General features: G+C 38.6%; 1 protein-coding gene across 1 annotated transcript in view; it reads left to right on the top strand.

The window, feature by feature from the left end:
* MTR (5-methyltetrahydrofolate-homocysteine methyltransferase) overlaps positions 1–21,491 on the top strand; it is a 48,492-nt gene that overhangs the window by 12,327 nt on the left and 14,674 nt on the right. The window contains exons 8-22 of the mRNA XM_062488979.1: positions 1,670–1,764; positions 5,423–5,523; positions 5,870–5,931; positions 6,659–6,726; positions 7,943–8,019; positions 9,139–9,251; positions 10,439–10,579; positions 11,222–11,407; positions 11,997–12,176; positions 13,141–13,257; positions 13,349–13,489; positions 15,884–15,973; positions 16,600–16,752; positions 17,315–17,422; positions 20,203–20,303. Coding sequence (XP_062344963.1) covers positions 1,670–1,764; positions 5,423–5,523; positions 5,870–5,931; positions 6,659–6,726; positions 7,943–8,019; positions 9,139–9,251; positions 10,439–10,579; positions 11,222–11,407; positions 11,997–12,176; positions 13,141–13,257; positions 13,349–13,489; positions 15,884–15,973; positions 16,600–16,752; positions 17,315–17,422; positions 20,203–20,303 — 1,733 coding nt within the window. The remainder of the gene's footprint in view (positions 1–1,669; positions 1,765–5,422; positions 5,524–5,869; positions 5,932–6,658; positions 6,727–7,942; positions 8,020–9,138; positions 9,252–10,438; positions 10,580–11,221; positions 11,408–11,996; positions 12,177–13,140; positions 13,258–13,348; positions 13,490–15,883; positions 15,974–16,599; positions 16,753–17,314; positions 17,423–20,202; positions 20,304–21,491) is intronic.

The raw sequence follows: 21,491 nt of genomic DNA, 5'->3' as shown, positions 1-21,491 counted from the left end.
ATTTAGCTGTTCCATTTGGTTCATTCATTATTGTCGCATTTTTGTTTTCCATTTCCTCGAGTCAGAGTGGAATGACAATAGAATACAGCATTCAAAGTGCAGACATCAAGGATTGTGTGATAGCCTAGTGATGTTCTCTTCCTTTTCCATTTCTTTCTTTGTAGTTTCTGATATTTCACTTTGCTGCAAGTGAGCTTGGAAATTGCAATCATAAAAGTCTCTAGTTAATCTTGAAGAGTAGAGACTAGTTTGGAGGTGTCATTGTGTAGAAGTTCTGTGTTCACAACTTTGTACTTGGTCAGTTAGCGCAGAATGTTTTCTGAGTTGAGTTTTTGTCTTCATTGCCCTGAGCAGAGTGGTCCTTGAGCCTGGTTCCTCATTCTTTGTTCCCTTTTCAGTTCGGTTATGTTGAGAAGTTACAACCCTTAGCACAACTCTCTAAGATTCCACTGATCACCTTCCTTGACTGAGGACTTTGAAGGTGGGAAGTGGCATCAGTACTTTCGCATGCAGTTTTCTAAACCCATTCTATCTTATGGAAAAAATGACTTTTAGACTTGGTGTTGTGGTGTAGGAATAGTACTCTGCAAATCAGTGTCCTCACTGAGATTCTCCAAACCATGTGCCGCTTTCTTCCTCCCCCACTTTCTTCCCCTGTCTCTGTGGCAGGAAGGAGAGGAGAATTGGAAGCACAAAAGGCAAAGATCAGGGGTTGAGGTACGACCAGTTTACTGGAAACAGCAATAAGAAAAGGAACAGTAACAGCAACAATATTAATAACAAAAGTGTATAAAAGAGCAATTGATTCACATGCAAAAATGCTCACCATGGAGCTCAACTTGACTGCAGCCATGCCACCCTGACTGCTCCCTCTGCTTGGAACCAGCATCTCCCAAAACCTCTGTTGTCCTAGCCATGCCCCCTTCTGGCTACTGCAAGAATTAACCTTATCCTGGCCAGAACCAGGGCATCTGAGGAGCCTTTCCTGGCTCACTCAGTTGCCTCCCAAATTCTTGACTTCAAAGTAGTTAGTTGGGGTCAGGACATTATTTATTAATTACACATTTCCTTCTTTATACTGCTAAAGAAGAGTGATTATACAGGTTAAAACTTACACTTCCACTACTCAGTTGCAACATTTGATGTTCCCTTGTGGTGGAAGGAGTAACTTGTTTTTAAGGCCAGACCCACCTTTCCACTAACCACCACCAAACATCTTAATAGCAGTCCTGAAACCTGAAATAACCTTAATGGGGAGGTGAGGAGAAGGTGACTGCTGATAGCTGCCTGAACAAAAAGTCCTGTAGATTGGTTCAGAGGCTGTCATCAGAGTGATACCATGGTATTCAGGCTACCTAGGTGCTGAGTGATTCAGAGTAGTTTTCTCCTTTTGCTTTTGTTTTCTTTTTTCCCCCCTGAGTTGGGGGGAAGGGGGGTGGGGGAAGAAGGAAAGACAAAAACCTTTGGCCAGTCTTCTTTTTCCTAGAAAAATATTTTAACATTTATATGGTTAAAAAGGGTTTAATTTTTCTGTTTGAGTTGTGCCTCATGACTTTTAAGTGGAGTACAGGTCTCCCTGCTCTGAATTATAGCAGTTCACCCATTTTAATTTTTTATTTTTGTTGTGCATTTAATTCTTCTCCTTTCTCTGTGCTCAATTGATATTTAGGTTTCTGGAACTATTGTGGATAAGAGTGGGCGTACCCTCTCTGGCCAGACAGGAGAGGCATTTGTCATTAGTGTTTCCCACAGTAAGCCACTTTGGTAAGGAAATGTATAATTCACTCTCTCAGTTAATTATTTTAACCCTTGCTTACAGCGAAATGGAAACTGTACAAACTGTGATCATACATAATCACATGTATTGCTAATGTGTTTTTCTATCATTCCATCAAAAGAAATTATGTTTCCAAAGAAAGCTGAATTTTTAATTTATTGCTTTAAATAATCTGGGGCTTTGTGTTTACACTGAAATGACAATCAGGTCAAAATCTGAAACTAGTTTGCTGTCGTGTACTGTCTTGGGCTGTGCAAGGAGCCAATCCCTTGTACAGGCAGGTTTTGTATCTCTTTCTTAGAGGGAAGCAGTGCAGCTGAAAGTGTTTTAGGGTGTCTTGAAAGAACAAAGCATAAGATACTATTGCAGTGTTCCTTTTATTCTTAGAAGAATGTGCCCTGAGTGTTTTTCTCAAGGATGTGCATTATTTTGAGAGCTCCTAATTTAATTTAATTATTTTCTGTCCCGGCAGAAAAGCTCAAATAAATATGAGGTTAAGATCTGTGCAAATGGGTAATGTGTCACATTTGATCATTGTGCGAGGTTTTGCATGTTCATTTGAATACCTTCTCCTGGTTATCTATTCTTCTGTGTTTCTTTGCCCTATTCTACCTCATTCTTGTCTTCTCTTTCCTCTTTGCCTTTTTTCACTCTGGGGTTGGTTCTCTTCACACAAAAGCTTACACCAGAAACAGATTTTTTTTTTCCTTAGGATATTCTAACTGAAAACATTTAGTTCACTGTTAGTAGTGCACACCATGCACATTATGATGAGCCATTGTTTGTTTTTACAATAAAATTTCATCTAAACCACGCAATCTGTCATCTCAGTGATGCAGAAGAAGAAGACTGCATTCACAGTTTTCCTGACTGCCCTTGAGGCTCCACTTTCCCAGACCAGACGGTGTTCCAGAAGTAACATATGGAGCCTCTTGGAACAGGGTGGTAGTTGACTTCTTCTCTTAGCATCACGGCCTCATGATGCATATTTGGCATGAGTCTGTCTCAGATAATTTTGCTCTAACTCTCTTGCTTCTGAAGAAGAGAGAAGGGCACTGGAGCAGAAATCAGGAATTTATTAAAGCATATTTCATAAAAGCTGTCTTATTGGTCTCAATGTTTTGGGCCTGTTTCTCATTTGTGAAAAGGCTGCTATACAGCACTGTGGCAGAAGGGTTTTAGTGGTTGGAACAGATTGCATTTAGTGTTGTTTCTGTGGCCAAATTGGTGCAGAGTGGCTTTAGGGTTATGAAAAAGCTGATTAATAGTAGTATCCTAGGAATCGTGTTATACGTGTTCATGTGTTTCTGTTTGGGTTGTGTACGTCCTGATTAGGGTGATGTGTCATCCTTATTTCAGTTTGGTTTGGAACCCACCCTAAAAAGTGTGTGCTTTGTGTCTGGGTGATGGAAGTGGTAGCTGAGAAACTCATGAATTGTACTTAGTAAGTGCTGAAAGATGTGTCAAGCTGCTTGCCATGAAAGATGCTCACGTTTTGTTTCAGATCCTATGATTGTTTCTACTGTGGCAGCATTGAGAAGACTGAGTTTTGGGCCATAATGTGGATTTTGTTCTGGTCCCAAGGGTTCTCTGCAGCCTTATCTTTCACAGCAGTTTACGTATGACTGCTGTGGAGAAATGAGCAAGAGAGGGAGGTGATATTTAAGATGGGTGTACGATGGTTATTACACTAGGGTAGCAGTGACAGAATATCAGATATCTAGCTCAAGGCTTCTGGCTCTAAGGGCATGATTAACAGTTTGCTTTTCTCAAATGTTTTCTTTCATGGTGTTGGGTGCCGTGAGGAGATGATACTGGCCACAGAAGCTACTTTTTTTTTTTTTTTGTTTCTAAATGAATATGCATGTCTGTGCTACAGTTCTGAGACAAGTAATGCTTAGATTTTGTCATGCTCATGAATATACTTGTCAGCAACCTCTGTAATAGGTAATAATTCAAAGACTTTGGAGTGTGGGGAGTATGAGCTGGAAGCTTGTAAATGGAATGACTTAAGAGTTAGGAAATACATTGCATTTTGTCTGCATTTGATAAGGGCAGTCTTGCTAACTGTTCTTGACTCATTTTGCTTTGAAAATCTTGAGTGTGGGGAAGCCCACACTGAAATAAATTCCAGAACCTCATTGCTGCAATGAACTGTGTATTCCTTGGGCTTGCTATTTGTACCCAGGAAATCTATATGATGGATTTAAAGGTATGTAAACACCAAATCTTGAAATGAGGAAAAAACCCATTATTTTCAAATTTTTCTGGCTAGTATAAGATGTATTAGAGAAAGCACTTCAAAGATAGAGCTTGCTGTTTAAAAAACCATATACCCTCCCCCTCAAACACCAAACCAAAACAAAAAACCAACCAAACCCTTACTGTCTCATCCCTAAGTTATTGGAAGAAGGGGTTTGTGTGTTATTTGATCATGATCTGTGACTGTGATATTCAAGGTTCTTATTTTGGATGTTGCTGTGAGCCCCTCAGATTTCAACAATTTTTCATTCTGTTCAACAAGTAAATCTCACTGCAAGCATTTATTGCTACTACTTATGAAGTTACCAATGTCCTGCCTGCTTCTTGGAAACAGGAGAAAAGTCAAAAAATACTTTATGCTCCCAGTCATGTGCAGGGCTTTTCTGCTTTTGACCTCTGTGAAACTAAGTGGGCATACAGGCACTTAATTAGCTGGGCTGCCTGTGGAGCTCAGTCAGCTGGGAGATGTGGCTGTTATGCATTCCTGTTTCAGTGGGTTAGATGCATCCTCTCTGAAGCTGTTATTCCAGGAAAGGAGAAAGCTTTTTTACATCTTCCTCTTCCAGCAGCTCTGTGAACACCTTCGAGTTCTGCAGCTCTCACAAGGGGGTTTCTAGACTGGTGCAGAAAGATAAGGAAGTATGTAAAAGGTATCCTACATACTTTCTGCTAGAGTAATTTCTGTATTTAATACAAATGGAGATACTTTGAATGCAAGTCTCATTTATGTATCTGTCATTGAATGAAAGAAAATATGATTGTATCTCATATACTGGTAAAATTGTTTAGAAACTTTTTTATGTAAAAATTCTGCTGTAGTGCTGTCTTGGTTATTTAGATGTAGCAGATTCAGTTGCCCAAGCTTAGTGCTGCCATGAGGCTTCTTGAGGGAGGTACTTGTTCTCTTCCAAATTTGACATAATTTATGTATAATTTGTAAAGAAAATGATGAGTAAGTAGCTTGAAGCAGGTCTTGCCTTTTCAACCTTTTTTCATACTTCTCCTGTAGCACAAGACTCCTTTCCAGTCTGCCATTCTCATTCCACTTGTTCTCTCTCTTACCTAGAAAATACAGAGCCGTCGTGTTGCTGCAGTTGCTGTCAAAATACTGCCACTTTCCTCCTGGATTTTGAAATGAAATCTTGATCTATTGTTCCCAGTTCAATTCAGTCCAGGCCCTTTCCCTCTTGTGCTTTTCTTCCACCTGAGGGTTCTCCTTTTGCACAGTCATGCTGTATTGATGATGATTAAAGAAATTGGAGATCAGGTTGGTTTTGTTTTAGATGATTGCGAGAGTTAGCAGTTGCCAGCACTAACATTGATCTGTTCTGTGTGTAAAAGGTGTTTTTACTTAAACATAATTTTTGAAAATTTATTTTCCAGTATTGGCTTAAATTGTGCTTTAGGGGCAGTTGAAATGCGTCCATTCATTGAAACAATTGGAAAATGTACAACCGCCTACATCATCTGTTACCCCAATGCAGGTGTGTTGGTGCACATGTTCCTATGCTTACAGGCACATGAAATGTAGCTAGCCTGTTCCATCTAGTTAGCAGTATTAGAGTTGAAGTAGCTTGAAAAGATGATTGCTTTTACTATTAAAAAGAGACTAAGAATGTTTTAAACTGCTGAAAGTAACTGTTGTTAGTTCTGTGACAATGAATCCTTTCTTGCATAATTAATAATCTTCTGAGTAGTGATTGCAAGGGTGATGAGGCGTCTTAGTCCTCATACAGTTGTAGCTGCTTTAAATGTGCCTTTTATGAAATTTAGTTATTTTCTTTTTGACTTTAAACAAATTGTAATACTAAAAAAATTTCATGTTTTAAGGTCTTCCCAATACTTTTGGTGGTTATGATGAAACTCCAGAAGTGACTGCCAGGCATATAAAGGTATAAAATACTTCTTCTCATTATGTCGCATCTGATGTACTAGTAGACAAGAACTCTGCTTATATCCTGTGCATACTTGTTACAATATTTGGGTTGAATTTTTTTTCCTTCAGATATCTATATATGTCATTTGGATTGTTTATAGACAATTTGCTGAATGATAATGATTTAAAGTATCACACTAGGAAAGCTACCTAGGAAACTGAAAACCTTAATTACTTTTATGTCCTAAGCTAAGGTTTCCTGCCGCTTGATCTGTGCATCTTACTCATTGCACTCCTGTGTTCTTTCTGCTGTATTTGGGAATTGTTCAAAAAGCTGAGTGGTGTTTATGAACTTGGCACAGTTTTACAGAGTTATATGTACAGGAACTGCTGATGTTGGGGGTGTTCCAATGCAGGTTGTCCTTCCCCATGCCACTGGATCTGTGCAAGACAGAACTGTGTGTCTGAAGCTGCAGTATGTCAGCAAGAGCACAGTATAAAATAGGCCATTTTCAAAGGTGGTCTCTTGAAATTTCCTGTTCAAATTGCTGGTTAGCCTTGCTAATCTGATCTCAAAACAAATCCTAAAGAGACAATATAGTGCTAATTGTGTTTTTTTTTTAAATATAGTGCTTTTCTTGTGAGCTCCCTGGATTGCTTCATATGTGGAGAAAAATAAATAAATAAATATGTGTATAACATGGCTTTAATAACTTTGAACAGAATGTTCCTTCCTCTTACAGAATTTTGCTTTGGATGGTTTGGTCAACATAGTTGGAGGTTGCTGTGGTACCACACCAGCACATATCAGGTATTTCATGTGTTACAGCTCTGGTGGACTGTGAAGTAAATTTTGGTGCTGCTTCTGTGGCACAATATTCCATGGCTTGTCTTAGAGTTTCCTGAAAAGATGGATCACTTGAATGCCAATAGCAGCAATATATGAAGTGGGAGCAACCTGGCTTTCATAGCTGTATGCATAATGAAGAAAGAGTAGAGGTGTGGTTCAAACAAGGATTAAGCCTCTTTGGTTTTGTAATCTAAAATTGTTCTGGAATTAGTTCTCCCTCTATTGAACGATGTAATAGACTTCCCATTCTCTGCTTTATTGTGCTGTATCTTCTTTCTCTCTTTTTGCAATCTTAGCCACAGGGTGAAACTTAAGGTTTTGTTTGATGGTAGATGGAAGCAAAGGGTGTGTGTGTGCGTGTGTTTGTTGGGGAAATTCCTAAACAGAAGTTCTCAGAATGCTGTACAGCTGGTGCTGGTCCTGGCTAGTCGGAAGTAGCATTTGATGTCTTTCTCACTGCAAGTAGGTCACTGGGAAAGCCTTCTTTTTCAGTTAACTTGAAAAACAAAGGGCTGTTGTGATTAATTTTTACCCTGGTGTAAACTGGGAAGAAGTGACATGTAAACATGTAGAGGACAGTGTGTGTCAGTCCTGACTAGAGTGAAGAGAAAGTGAATGTGAACAGCATGAGTCATTCTGGCATCTGAGAAATGTGTCTCAGTAGAGAACAATGTTTGTCCAGTGAGTGTTTTTCTTTTTTCGTGGGGGGTGATTATTGTTTTTTTGCTTGTTTTGTTTTGGGTTTTTGTTTGTTTGGGTTTGTGTTTTGGGGTGTTTTTTTGTTTGTTTTTGTTTTGTTTTGTTTGCTTGGGGTTTTGAGGGGTTTTTTTTGGTTGGTTGGTTTTGGCTTTTCAGTCATTAGCAGTTGCTCAGCAAGTCATAAATATGGTAAGAGTCAGTGTGGTTAAGGACTGATTCTGAAATCCTTGAAGTGTCCCATTGTATCTCACTGTATCTCATTCTGCATTTGAAAAACCTTCAGCCTTGCACATTTCCTGCAAATAGCTATTTTAGGGTCTTCTGGGAGTATGTTTTTTGCCTTTGGCCTCACAAAGTGAAACTACCTGATTAGTCTTGTCTCTGCAGGGCTAAATTGCAAATGTATATTCTGTTTGAGTCTTGTCTGGAGTAATTTAATTTTAATCGAAAACTTTACTTTCTTATTTCTATAACTCAGAAAAATTGCTGAAGTTGTGAAATTCTGTAAGCCTCGTGTTCCGCCTTCTTTCTCTGAAGGATACATGCTGCTGTCAGGTAAAGTGTGCAACAGTTCAAGTTTCATAACTAATACAAGTGTTATTTATAAATTTCTTGGCTGTTTTCTGCTGATCAGAACAACGCTGTTGTTCTACCATGTCTGGTTCTACCTGAGTCCAGCAAGCTTATGGATGTGTAACCAGATCTAAGTCTTACTGTTTTGGCTAAAGGAGTAGTAGAACATTTTTGTTGCCATCTTGTATGATATAATCAATCCAGCATATTTACTCTGCAAGTCTCAGATGTGTTGTAATGGTGAATGAGTATGTTTGTCTTCACTTTACAACAGGGGGGGTCAAGCACAGAGAGACCAGGTAATTTGGCTACAGTTATTGGCAGAGCTGTGATGAGATCCTTGTACAGCAGCTGTGAAAGGGCTGCCCTGTCTCACCTCAGATGCTGATTCAGTCGTACTGGGACGGTGCTCCAGCAATACATCCAGGTCTAGGACATGTTTTGTTTTAACAAAGTCTAGATCTGTATGTTTCACACCTGAGGCATTCTTTTAAGCCTTTTGAGCCCTGTATCTGAGTAAAACAGTACCATCTTTTCAGTCTGGCATTTTAACCTCAGGTCAAATCAGTTTATCATAAATAAAATATATCATGGTTGGCCTGTGATGTCATGGCTTAGTTTATTTGGTTCTGCTGTCGAGTTTGTTTGCCTCTGCATTGCCTGCTCCCCAAGGGTCCAGCTGGCCTTGTTTCTCTGAACTAGGGTATGTGGTTACAAGCCACCCTTATTGGGCAGTCAATTTCGTGGGCTGCTGCTTCTCTCAGAGTGTCATGCATGAGGTAACATAGTTGAAAATTGAGAGAACATGCGCACAGATATCCAAATAATCATAGCTTCACTTCTGTATTGGAAAAATTGGTTGTTATTTTTTTTGGGTCAGGTAAATTATTGTCATTGAGGAAGAATATAAAGACCTGGTGTTTCATTGCATCGCTTTGCTAGTTACTCATTAGAGCACTGATGTGCTGAGAAATCACTATTTGTAGAGAGAGAGAGAGAGAGAGATCTTTATTTTGCAACTCAGAAAAGAGATTTTTGTCTTTATTACACAGTTTTTTTCTTTTCTGTTTTAATAAGTATGTTCAAAAATATCTTTTTAAGGTCTGGAGCCATTCAGGATTGGGCCGTACACCAACTTCGTTAATATTGGTGAACGCTGCAATGTTGCCGGATCACGGAAGTTTGCTAAACTCATCATGGCGGGCAACTATGAAGTATACATATTAACAATAATCTCCTATGAACAATAATCTTTATAGCTGATGCTCTTATTTTCCATTGCTCCATTATACTATTATTGTTTGTTTTGCTGGCACAAAGCACTATTTTACACCAGTTACAAGAGTAAGAAAATGTGGAGGATTTATTTTTTCACTGTTCTTTGTTTCTCTGCTTGCCAGCTACTTTGTGAGAAGGGCTTTACATGGACTTTTTTTTTTTTTTGACAAGTGTTACAGGAAACTTTTCATTTTTAATTAGTTATACAACTGGTAATGGTTTAGAAAATGTCCTGATCTGTGCTGCATCTAAGGGTTGATTTACAGAGAAGAGAGGAAAGAAGGTGGTTGTAATCCCCTCTTTCAAGATATGAGGTACATCTGACTTAGGATAGATCGTGGTCCTGTGCAGCTCTTACTCTCTCTTCCCTTCCTTGCTTCCCCAGTTCTGCTCAGTGTTATGATTACATCTAATTGCTATCTACTTTGTTCTCTGACTCCACCATGCTATGTAAGCGTTGGTACAGAAAAAGATGAAGGTAATTGCTTTCTTGAAACTACTGCAGGGCAGAAATGAAGAGGCTGGAAAATTCATTCTCAGCTGGTGGGAATTGATACTGTAACATTGAAACAAATACTGGAGTGACTTTTCTTGAGAGCTGAGACTCTGCCCCAGAGTACAGTCTGATGTTATATCAAATCAAAGTGAAAGCCTTAGTTTCTATTTTTGAAAGTCTGACTCTTAGGCTCATAGAAGTCATGAAGCAGGTTAGGCCTATTAAATGAAGAAACCTTTAAACACAGGTTGTTAGGGACTCTGCAGAATGACAGAAAAGAGAAGGTGAACAGACATGGGTGTTCAGATATTTATGTAGGCTGGGGAAAAAGCTGTCGTTTTCCTTCTTAGCACTTACAATTATTCTGCAACTTGCAAAAATGTTGAACTGCCTTTAAAAATTAAGTGTCATGTTCTGTAAACAAATTAATTATATGTTTTTCCATATTGGCAACAGTTTTGTATTGTTGTATGTCACAGGCCATTTTCTTATTTTCTTATAGGATGTCTTAGAATTTTTTAAATTTTTGACTGCCTACTTAGTTTGGAGAAGTGAAATGTTATCCTGAGAATAACTAGGATTTTTTTTCTTCTTGGTGTTGTTTTGGTTTTTGACTTTCTTCTCTAGGAAGCCCTGAGTGTAGCCAAATTGCAAGTTGAGATGGGGGCCCAGATTCTTGACATAAATATGGATGATGGGATGTTGGATGGCCCCGCTGCAATGACCAGATTTTGTAACTTGATTTCTTCAGAACCTGATATTGCAAAGGTTGTAATTGAGTCACAATAAAGAACGTATTACTGACTTGTAAACTGCACGCAGAAGGTGTTGATGCCGTTTCATTTAATAACCCATTTATATGCTTAGGCAGATGTAGTTGTCCCCCCAAGAGGAAGTGATACTGTAATAGGGAAGGCCTTTGGATGAAACAGAGGCTTTTCTGCCTGTTTTCACAAAAATATATGCCTGTCTTTTTCACTGGCTGGAAAAGCTGGATGCAGGTTTGTTCTGGAGCAGTTATGAGCCATAATGTATATGTTGGCAGTGCATAATGGTATTGCTTTCCACAAAACTTAAAGTTGCTATGGATATAGAATGGCTTTAAAAGATAGTTCTGCAATATGCTTTCTCTAAAAATGAGTATCTAAATCAGAAATGCGAGATATTGCAGGGAGAAATAGAGATCTCCATATGATATGTGATGGAGCTGCCATGGAAGCTCTTGAAAGAAATTCACTCTGAGTTTTTCATTTAAAGCAAAGTCAATCTCTTAATATCATGTGGAAACTTCTATTTGTAAATGCTGATTAATGTTGTTTGCATTTTTATGTCCAAATGGGCTAAAAGCACATAGAACTGTAATTCATAACTTCTGTGTGTTCTCCTGGCTTACTTCTCTATTATTTACAGGTGCCATTATGCATAGACTCCTCAAATTTTTCAGTAATTGAAGCAGGTTTGAAATGTTGCCAAGGGAAATGCATTGTAAACAGCATCAGTCTAAAGGAAGGTGAGGAAGACTTTCTGGAGAAAGCAAGGAAAATTAAATTATATGGAGCAGCTGTGGTTGTTATGGCTTTTGATGAAGTGGGGCAGGTGAGTATCACTTTAAAGGAGAGGTGTTTTTCTTCTGAAGTGTAAGGGTTTGTTCTTCCTTTGCAGGACAAAGTTGTTCTGTTTCATTGACACAGTTGATTCAGAGAAGTTCTGTATAACCTTACCAGTAGTTTTGACCCTGATTTGTAAGCATTTCTTAATGCTGCTCAAATGTTTGAAGAATCCATGTACTGATCTAAGTGGAGATCTGTTAGTTCAAGAGTGTCTCTTGCTATTCAGACATGCTGAACTCTTTCTTCATAAAAGATATTTTTGGTTCAGAAGCTGTTTCTCACAAGAGTGAAGTCTTTGTGAATTAATTTAGTTATGTCAAAAACCACATATTAAGCTTTGCATAGGATGATGAAACATTGGGCAGTGGGATTGCTTTTTATAACCTGAGTGAAAACTCCAGGTGTAGGTAGGGGTGATGATAATTAAAATACAATATTCTTATATATAATCCTTTTCTAATATTTGTGATGTTCACACTCCCAGTTTTGAGACATTGGAGCTGTAAATGATTTCTGGAGAGTTTGTTTTTTGTGTGGTCTGCAAGTTTCATGTCAGAATTATTTTTCTTCACTAGGCAACAGAAACAGAAACCAAGATTGCAGTCTGTTCCAGAGCTTATCATCTCCTTGTGGAAAAAGTGCACTTCAATCCAAATGATATAATATTCGACCCTAATATTTTGACCATAGGGACTGGAATGGAAGAACACAACCTTTATGCCATAAATTTTATCAATGCTACTAAAGCTATAAAAGTGAGTTGAAAGTTATTTTAACCTGGAGTATATTGCTGAGATTACTTAAAACCCTAAATCCCCATAAAAAAGAATACACCCCACCCCCCTTCAAACAACAACAGCAAAACACTGCTGAAAAATGTTAAACATTTTATCCTAGTGAATAGGACTACTCTTCTGAAGGTCAAACATTCTTCAGTATTGCTATATTTCAGCTTCAGATAGTTCCATAAATATATTTCGATCAATTTTCTGTACTGCAAATATAGTACCTTAATTAAATGAGATAATGATCACATTTACGTGCAAGCTAAAAGGACCTTTTTGAAAGTATATGAAAAGTGCTTTTTTAGTAAAATTCCTTTGTCTGTGGAAGAGATTTGTTCAGCAACCTGACTTTCTGTAGCCAAAATGTGTGTAAAGAAGTATAGTGGTGAAGAACATCACCTTCATACAGCCAAGGAAACTGCATTGTTGTGTTTTGCAAGACACCCTGATAGATGTGCAGATGCTCTATCAGTAGCACTCTGGGGCTGAACACCCCACAGGCTGCTTTGTCACCACAAAGGCTCCTGGGAGTGGTGCTGCACCCTTGAATTTAGCTGCTCAGCTGCAGCCTATTCCTGAGTCATGCAAGCAGGCATACTGGCTGCTCCTGTTTCTAGAGGAGTGGGGACAGGAAGAGCCAAAAGTAGGTTTGCATAGAGAAAATATGGAATGCTGCAGTGGGAGGACTGAAGAGCACCTGTGACAGTGGAAACCACAGTAGCTGCTGGATCTTTCCTCTGCTTGTAAATTTTCCTGCAGTTTTGAATTGATTTTTTGAATTTGAGTAACTAGAAGGATCTTGAACAGGAAAAAGAGAAAGGATGCACAGCCAATGCACTGAGCTCAGGGGCCAACTGTTTTATGAACTGAATGCTTTACTTAGATTTCCTTTTTGGAAAGCACTTTTCTAAAAATCTGTGTGCAATTCCTATAGGAAACGCTGCCAGGAGCCAGGATAAGTGGAGGTCTTTCCAATCTGTCCTTCTCCTTTCGAGGAATGGATGCCATTCGAGAAGCAATGCACGGAGTGTTCCTTTACCACGCGATTAAGGTATGATGTGCTTTTGGCTTCCATATGTTTGCACTTGGCAGATGTGCGGTCTGACAGCCTTGTCTGGGGGATTCTGTATGGTTTTTTCCAGTATGGCATGGACATGGGAATTGTGAATGCTGGGAATCTGCCTGTGTATGATGATATCCACAAGGAATTGCTACAGCTGTGCGAGAATCTAATCTGGAACAAAGATCCTGATGCGACAGAGAAGCTTCTACATTATGCTCAGGTAACTTCCAGTTTTAAGCTTTGAAAAGTAGTTTAGCACCTGAGCCTCACCACCTCCCTGCAGGTGATAGGTAAAACAGCCTTTAAACTGCATGTGTCAATATAACTGGGTGTAAGACTTCACTAATGATGCTACAAGTGGTTCAGTTATTAACACAGAATAAAATGAATAATCTGTGTTAGATCAAACCTCTCCAGTTTCATGCCATGGAACAGCCTGTGCCAGAGTTCTTCATAGGCTTCAGGAGACCAAGCTGCATAGGCATTCTCTAAAGAAAAAAACCAACCCCTCAAAAGATAAGAAGTGAAAATCCCAAACTTTTGCCCAGAGAAAACCCTCACAAACCAACAAAAACAAAAACCAGAAAAGAAGGCCAACTCGTAAGCAAGTTGATCTTGGTGCTGAAACATAAGTGACAAGTGCACTGTGGGAGACAAAGAGTAAACCAGTCTCTCTCTGGTGGCAGTGGTTTGTTTACTTGGAGTATATAAAAAAGGTGAAATAGTTGCTTGTGATTTGTGGTAGTGCCATAGACTTCCAATTCATGTAACATGTCAAGATTGAGGAGTAGCTGTTTAGTGTTTTTGAGATGTTTTAGTGATGGTGGTGATAAAGGACAAAGATTACACATTGTCCATAAGGTGATTGGTGAAATTCTGTTCTGAATGGCAGATAACAGCAAAAATCTCTCTGGGTTAGGTGGCTCTTAGATTCAAGTGCACAGCAAGATTTGCATGCCAGTTTTCTAGCTTCTAGAGGCAGTATTTCTGTGCAGAGCTTCACTTGGTTTATATTTTGCCCTGTGGTGGTGCATGCTTTATAGTACAGTGACAACATGTTAAAAACTAATTCAGGAAGACTGACTCTCTTTATCCCTGGTGCTTAGGCTATTTTAGATGGTGTTCTTGATGTCCAAGCAATTCACCTGGGAGTAAACTTGACTGTTTAAACTGAGTTGCCCCATGGGGGTATTCAAGATTGCATAAAGAGGAAGAAACATAAAGGGAGAGTTGGAAAGGGATTACTTGAGCAGTATTTCTGCAGAAGGCTGAATGTGAATTTAAATGAAACCTTAAAAGTAGAAATGAAAGTGGATGATGAGTCCTAGGTCTATAAATTTGGGAAGCCATTGTTTGAAATTAATCCTTGCAGATTCAGGTAATCAGTCTTCATTTGAAGTTTGAGATTAAAAACCATTTTCCATGATGTACCTAACTGCAGACATTCTCAAACATTGTTGTTCCTGCATGTCTACCTTATAGTGTCATGGGTTATTTTTAGAATGGAGTGATTCCCTTGTTAGACTCTATGGCCAGAGGTTGAGGAGCACTTGGTATCATTTCAGTGAATCACATAAGGTGATTCCTGAGGTGGAAAGAGACTTCTGGAGATCATCTACTACAAGCCCCCTATTCAAATTAGGGACCAGCCAAGATCAGGTTGATCAGGGACATGTCCGGTCAGGTTTTTTAATATAACTAAAAATTATTAAAACTCATTAAAACTCAGACAACAATTTATTCCTTCTTTCATTCCCTTTTACAGTCTAGACATATGAGGGGAATAAGATTAGACAAGAAGAAGCTGTGAAGTCAGCTAATATTTGTATAAACATGAATGAAAGCTTGTTCTGTTTTCTGTTCCTATGAGTGAGGTCTTGTTTCCATTGCTTTATCTTTAAGAAGTTGCTGATAAGGCCTGAGAGATATCAGATTAAGTCTAATGACTGAGTAAGGAAAAGAAATTACTTGCCTGAAGTGTGTTGGTGAATTAATGGGTAAAGTGCTCTTCCACAAGCCTTCCTGGGGTGGGTGCTTGTGAACTTTCTTGCACTATGAAGCTGTTTTGGCCTCTAGGCCAATAGCCAAGGGGAGTATGAGGCAAAGAGGTTATGTAGTCGCTTGGGGCAGTCTTTGTGTGTGACAAACAGTAGTTTTGTAGGCTGACTCATGGAAAATGTGTCTGTGATATGGAATAACATAACCTATTCCAGCAGACGCTGAATTAGTACCAAAATATTTAGAATTTTAAAATTAAATGTAACGTGTGGGCCAGGAATCGATCTAAAATATGTTCCCAGAAGTAAATCCCTTAGGATTAGTCATGTCATCATTTTTACGAGCACAAAACTTGTCAAACTGCTCTCTCTTTTTTTTAAAAAAAAATTTTGTTTACATTTTCATTGAGGTGTGTACCTTTTGGGATGTAGAGTCCCTGGGTGCCTGTATTACGTCACAGGTGTTTGCAACATGATTTCTATGCATATAAACCTTTTAAATAGTCTAAAATTATTTTACGATTCACTACTTGGAAATATCCTCGTTTTTCTGAAAGTGAAGTCCATTATTCTATTTCTTATGCTTGCAAGCTCCTTTGGATGTCTTTTCTTTTCAGAATCATGCCGAAGGAGGAAAAAAACTTTTACAGACTGATGAGTGGCGTAAAGGCTCTGTGGAGGAAAGGCTGGAATATGCTCTCATAAAGGTGAATCTGTGCAGAAAACTGTCCTGCCCATCAGTGCTCAGAGATACGATCTCAGCTCAGACCTTAAGGGAAATATTTGGTTTTAAAAGTTCTTCAGCTACTATTTTTCCACAAGCTATTAATTAAAAATTAATAATAAATACAAGTGATCTATTTAACTTCAATAACAGAGAAAACTGTACAGGCGTGTCTCTAAGCTTCAGAAGTTGAAGTGTTTGACCCTTAATATTTTATTCCACTGGTGTTGTTAGAAACATACTGCTTTTGCTTTGGAACACACTCCTTTTACTTCCTAGGGAATTTTTTGGTCCTTCAGTAGTACTGCACTGAGTGGCACTTGCACTGTGAAAGCTACCTTTGTGCACTGGGTTTTTCTGATGACATAGTTAAGAAAAAGGAACAAATCTGTTAATACTGGGGGCATGCTGTGAATAACTTTATCTGCCTAAAAGCTGCTGTGTTTTGATTCCTAAGCCTATTTTCAATACACATTTGAGATTTTTTAAAGGCTATCATTATCTACAATATCTATTTGTACTTTCATTATGGGGTTTTCCTGGGGAGAAGGCAACTAAATAAAAGTTGTATTTCTAGCAAGATAGAAGCTTCTCTTTTTTTTGTCTCAGGGCATTGAGAAGTATGTCACTGCAGATACAGAAGAAGCAAGATTAAATCAGGAAAAATATCCTAGACCTCTAAATGTAATTGAAGGGCCTTTGATGAATGGCATGAAAATTGTTGGTGATCTTTTTGGTGCTGGAAAGATGTTTCTGCCTCAGGTAATGAGAAAACAGTGTCATATATTTTCCTACATTACAATGCCCAGCATTGTAAAATGTAGCCAAAACATTCTATACTGGCTGTTTTTTTCAGATACAGCAAAGGATTTGTAAAAATTCAGATGCTGCTGAGAAGCAGCCATTTTCTTATTCTGCTTTGGAACTTGACTTTCTTTGTCTGTGATTATGTTTGTTTCTGTTCTTCCTGAGTGTTTTTGCTTTATTTGAAATGCAGTTTTAAGTCTTAGCCCATGAAGCAAGAAAGAAGAAAAGCCCCAATAAAATCTGCTGTGTTTAGCACCTTCCAAGTCTGGGCCCATCTGTAGCTTTCGATTCAGTTGTGAGTGGTCTGGGAGGCTGCACTGTGGAAGAAAGTGTTATGTATAGAGCCCTAGCCCAGTAAGGCCAGCAGCCTGCTGCCACAGAATGATCTGAAAACTGGCTCCTGGAGCTGCAAATGAAGTTTCATATATTGCCTGAATGAGAAAGATAAAATAAAACTGAGTTTATTCCTATACCTTGTATTTTTTTGTTTATTCTGCCCCCACCTTTATCTGCGCAGGTGATAAAGTCTGCTCGAGTTATGAAGAAAGCAGTTGGCCACCTTATTCCCTATATGGAAAAAGAAAGAGAGGAAAGGAGAGCCAAGCAGGGCAGCACAGAAGAAGAGGCAAGATACAGTCCTTTGTGCTGTAGTTCTTTCATAGAATGCTATGACAAATATAGGAAGTATTTGTTGCTATTTACATACATTATACTGGGGAGTTGATGCAGTTGTATGGAAACTGAAAATCTCAGCAAAATTTGAAGTAGGTTTGAAATTCATAAAGTGCAGATTTTGTGGAACTCTGATGTGTGCCTAAGCTCACAAAATTTTCATAATGATGCCAATGAGCCTTTGTGGGCACTTTTATGTCAATGTTACTAATGTCTTGTATTTTTACAGGCATTTAATTCTGGTGTTATTTATTCCGACTTTACAGCAGATTTTGCTACTTGCTTTTAATACTTCTGCCCTTGGTGAACTCTCTAATTTTCCTTTAATATTTTTAATGGTTCCTAATTCTTTCCCTGAAGTCTTCTTACAGTGTATTTGCTGTGCAACTATTGTCCAGCATAAATGTAACAAGTAAAGCAAATAATTTGGAAAGAAAAATGGCCTGATAATTAAACCTGGTTGATCTTAATGAAAGAAGGAGAATGTGTTGTCTCTTCTCCTGTGCTCTTTATGGATGTGAAGGTGTCTTCTCTCCTGTATCTCAAGCAAATCTGTTCTCTGGCTGACACAAATCACCTTTCACTTTGTCATCTCTCTCCAGCTCATGCTGTTCTCATGTAATTCAGATGACAGTGCTGGTATTTGGCACCCTCTGTTTTGTTCTGATGTGGTTTGAAGTTGTATAAAATCACTACCCCATTGATTCCATTAGCAGTGGGTTAGGATCTTCTGTGAGCCCTCTGGCACTTTATTCTTTGGCTAAAAACAATTGAAATGGAATATGAGAGGTTCTGAAAAAGATAGCAAACACTCTTTAAGAGAGTGCGTGAGTGAGATGTTCTGTGTAGCTGAGGAGAGCAGGAGGGAAAAGGAATGGCTTCTGTCACCCTATTTTCTCTGCCTTCTGCTGGGGATGAGATGTAGTGGCTTCCTCTTTAAAAGACATGTCACTGTATAGAGAAGCAATGAAAGAGATAAAAGAGCTGCATCTATCCCCAAGGTACATTGACTTGAAGGAAAACTATTTGCTGACTCTGGTAACTGATCTGTCTGATGTTACCCAGGCCACTGTACCCTCCAGGACAGTTTTAGTCACAGACTGCCAGGAAATGCAAAGCGTTGATAGTTACATTTGAGGATAAATAGTTGTGGCTATGGATCTCTATCAAAGATGAAAAATAAAGAAGGCCTTTGGATGTATGCCCAGAACTTGAGAACCTCCTTGCTTAAGACAATTAAAATAAGTGTGCCTTAAATAGGGTTTATTTAAAGCGGTATATTTGCTAGCCAGCAAAGATTTTTGTTCTTATGTGCAAAGCCAATTTTATTTTTGTATCAGTCGCTAATTAAATAATCAGTAATTATTAGGTATGATTAGGTCTGATACCTTATGTGGGGCAGCTTGTTTTGTTCTTCTCCCAGTCCCTTCTCCATTTTTCTCTTGCATTCCAGCAGTTTATATTCAGCTGCAAAATTTTCTGTTGATGTACTGAGATGGCTGACTGACAGACCTCCATTTTGCTTCCTCTGTTCTCTGGTCTTCTGTAAAGCAGAAGCACTGGAGAGACATTAGATTTTAGTAAACAGTAACATTGGTGGGGATCCAGGGATTTCATTCAACAAATGTGTTAAAACCACAGGAAATATTAATATCATTCTTGGTAATATATCAAGATTTTTTTTACCCATAATATCACAACTACAAAAGCAAAGCAGGTTCATGAAATAGAGAGCTACTCTATATGTCCAGAAATATCACATGCTTCATAGATGGATTCAGTCATCCAGTTCTGCTATGTGTGAAGGAGTTGAAATATTGTATGGAAAAATCTTTTGTAGTTTCACATAGAATATGCTCAGGTTTCCACTTTATTTAAATTCTGTGCAATTTATGTAGTTGGTTACTGGCACCTGATGCTGCAGCAACTCAGACATACTACTGTTACAGCCTGGAGCTGTTCCAAATGACGGCAGTGATTATACAGCTGAAAAGGTATTGCCAAGTCCTGTGCCCTGCTGGAGAACTGCTGTGGGAAGTTCCGCTGTTGTGCTGCTGGCAGGACCCTTTGTCAGGCTGAATGCCATCTAGATTAGGACCTGCTTGTGGCAGAACCGCTTCCTTTCTTCAAGTTGATCCTTCTTCAGCCTGTTTGTTCAGCTTGGGTAGTCTGAAGTAGCCTGATCACTGCACTAAAAACTCCCTTGTTATTTGTGTTGCATAAAAATGAGCCTCTTCTGCTTTTGCTAATTCCTCTGATTTCCCTTCTAAGTTTGCTAACATCCCTTTCTTCTCAGCATTGTATCAAAAGATTGATCTTGATTCACAAACAGGTGTGTAATTATAAATATTCATACCCTTTTATTTTAAATATTTAATCTCTTTATTGGCAAGGTGTATATTTGGAGCTGAAGTACCTTAGGAGTTCAGTTATTGCACTGCAAAAAATGCTGTCCAGATCTGAAATAGTTTTATCTGCTATTTTGTTTTTTCAGATACAGATTTTTGAATAACTTCCATTCATTTTGTAAGAATAATTCATGTGCAAGTTTCTATTACCTGGATCTTTTAAGATGTTTTTTAATACTTACTGTATTATCTGTACGATGCTTTGGAGTTACTTGTACTGTAATAGAAGTGTGGGTCATGGATTAGGACTGCACTGTTGAAGGATGTGTTCAGGCATACCAAGGCTTCTGAGTAATTTAATTCCTGCTACTTCTTCAACTTCCAGGATCCTTACCAGGGTACAATAGTACTGGCAACTGTGAAGGGAGATGTACATGATATCGGCAAGAACATTGTGGGAGTTGTTCTGGGCTGCAACAACTTCAGGTAAAGAGACATTAGGTAGCTGGGAACACAACTGTAGAAGGGTCAGTGATTAGTACCTCTGTAGCTGCAGCTATGGTGATAACAGAGCTGGGCATTTCTTGAGAATTGTCCTCTGTTCCCCAAGCTGTTAGCAGTTATTACTGAATGGGGAGGAGGCAAGGGGGAGTATTGCATCCTCCTTACAATTTTATATCAGTTAAATATAGTAGCTGTGATGTTTCTACAATGTCTGAAGAAATCAGATATGACAGTTTCAGCAGGCAATACTATATGTGGGTTGTGTTTGGGAAAAAATAGTCCTGTAAGATTCAAATTAATTTAAATTGTAGTGTGTTTTTCACGTTTGTTAACTATGAGGTTTTAAAAGCTTGCTGAGGTATGTTTTCTTAAATAAGAGATGAGATTCTCATTCTGTTTCTGAACTTCAAAAGTTAGAACTTCAAGAAAAGTCAGGTCTTTCATGGCCTGTGTACATGCAGAAGGGCTGTCAGCAGTGTTGGAATGAGTGGTCATGTTTCCATCAGTGTTCTTTTCAGGGTCTGTCAGACCTTGTGCAAAGCTGAATTGGTTTTGGAACCCTGTCTTACTGTTCATTCACTTAGTTTGGTTTTGACTTTGGGTTGTCATTTTCCCTAAAAAAAACAAAATTATCCCTTTATTTTAAAACACAAAGTGTTGAAGTTAGTAGCAGTTCTGTATATATGCAATATATTCAATTTAATTTCTTATTTAAATTCTGTTGATTGGATTCAGGCTTTCTTGAGCTTTGTTTAGACTTACTGAAAGGAAGCCATAGTGTTCTCTGTCACCGTGAGTATGAGTGAGGCTGAATGAAATCAGCAGGCTGGGGTGGTTTACTTGAAAAAAGAAAAACCTTGGCAATTGCTAGGGTTAATAGGAATAAAATGCTAACAAGGGGAATTCAATGTCCTGGTTCATAAAATGTATGCATTAATAAAGCAAACAGGCTTGCTGTGAATCATCTTATATTCCTGACATAAGGTATGATGTCCACAAAACATTTTTGTATTATCCAGATACCTTAAGAAATCCTACTGCTGTGGGTAGCTTGGTAGGTGGCTCAGCACCCTGCAGCCATTCACTCACTTCCACCCAGGCAACCTCAGCCAACCTCAGTGAGGTGGGAAAAGAGGAAAGAAAGAAAGCAAGAAAAATGGTGGATGGAAA

The sequence above is a fragment of the Cinclus cinclus genome, chromosome 3, assembly GCF_963662255.1.
Source record: "Cinclus cinclus chromosome 3, bCinCin1.1, whole genome shotgun sequence".
Taxonomy (NCBI): Eukaryota; Metazoa; Chordata; class Aves; order Passeriformes; family Cinclidae; genus Cinclus; species Cinclus cinclus.
Note: the sequence above shows the minus strand (reverse complement) of the source record. Positions and strands in the feature narration are given on the sequence as shown.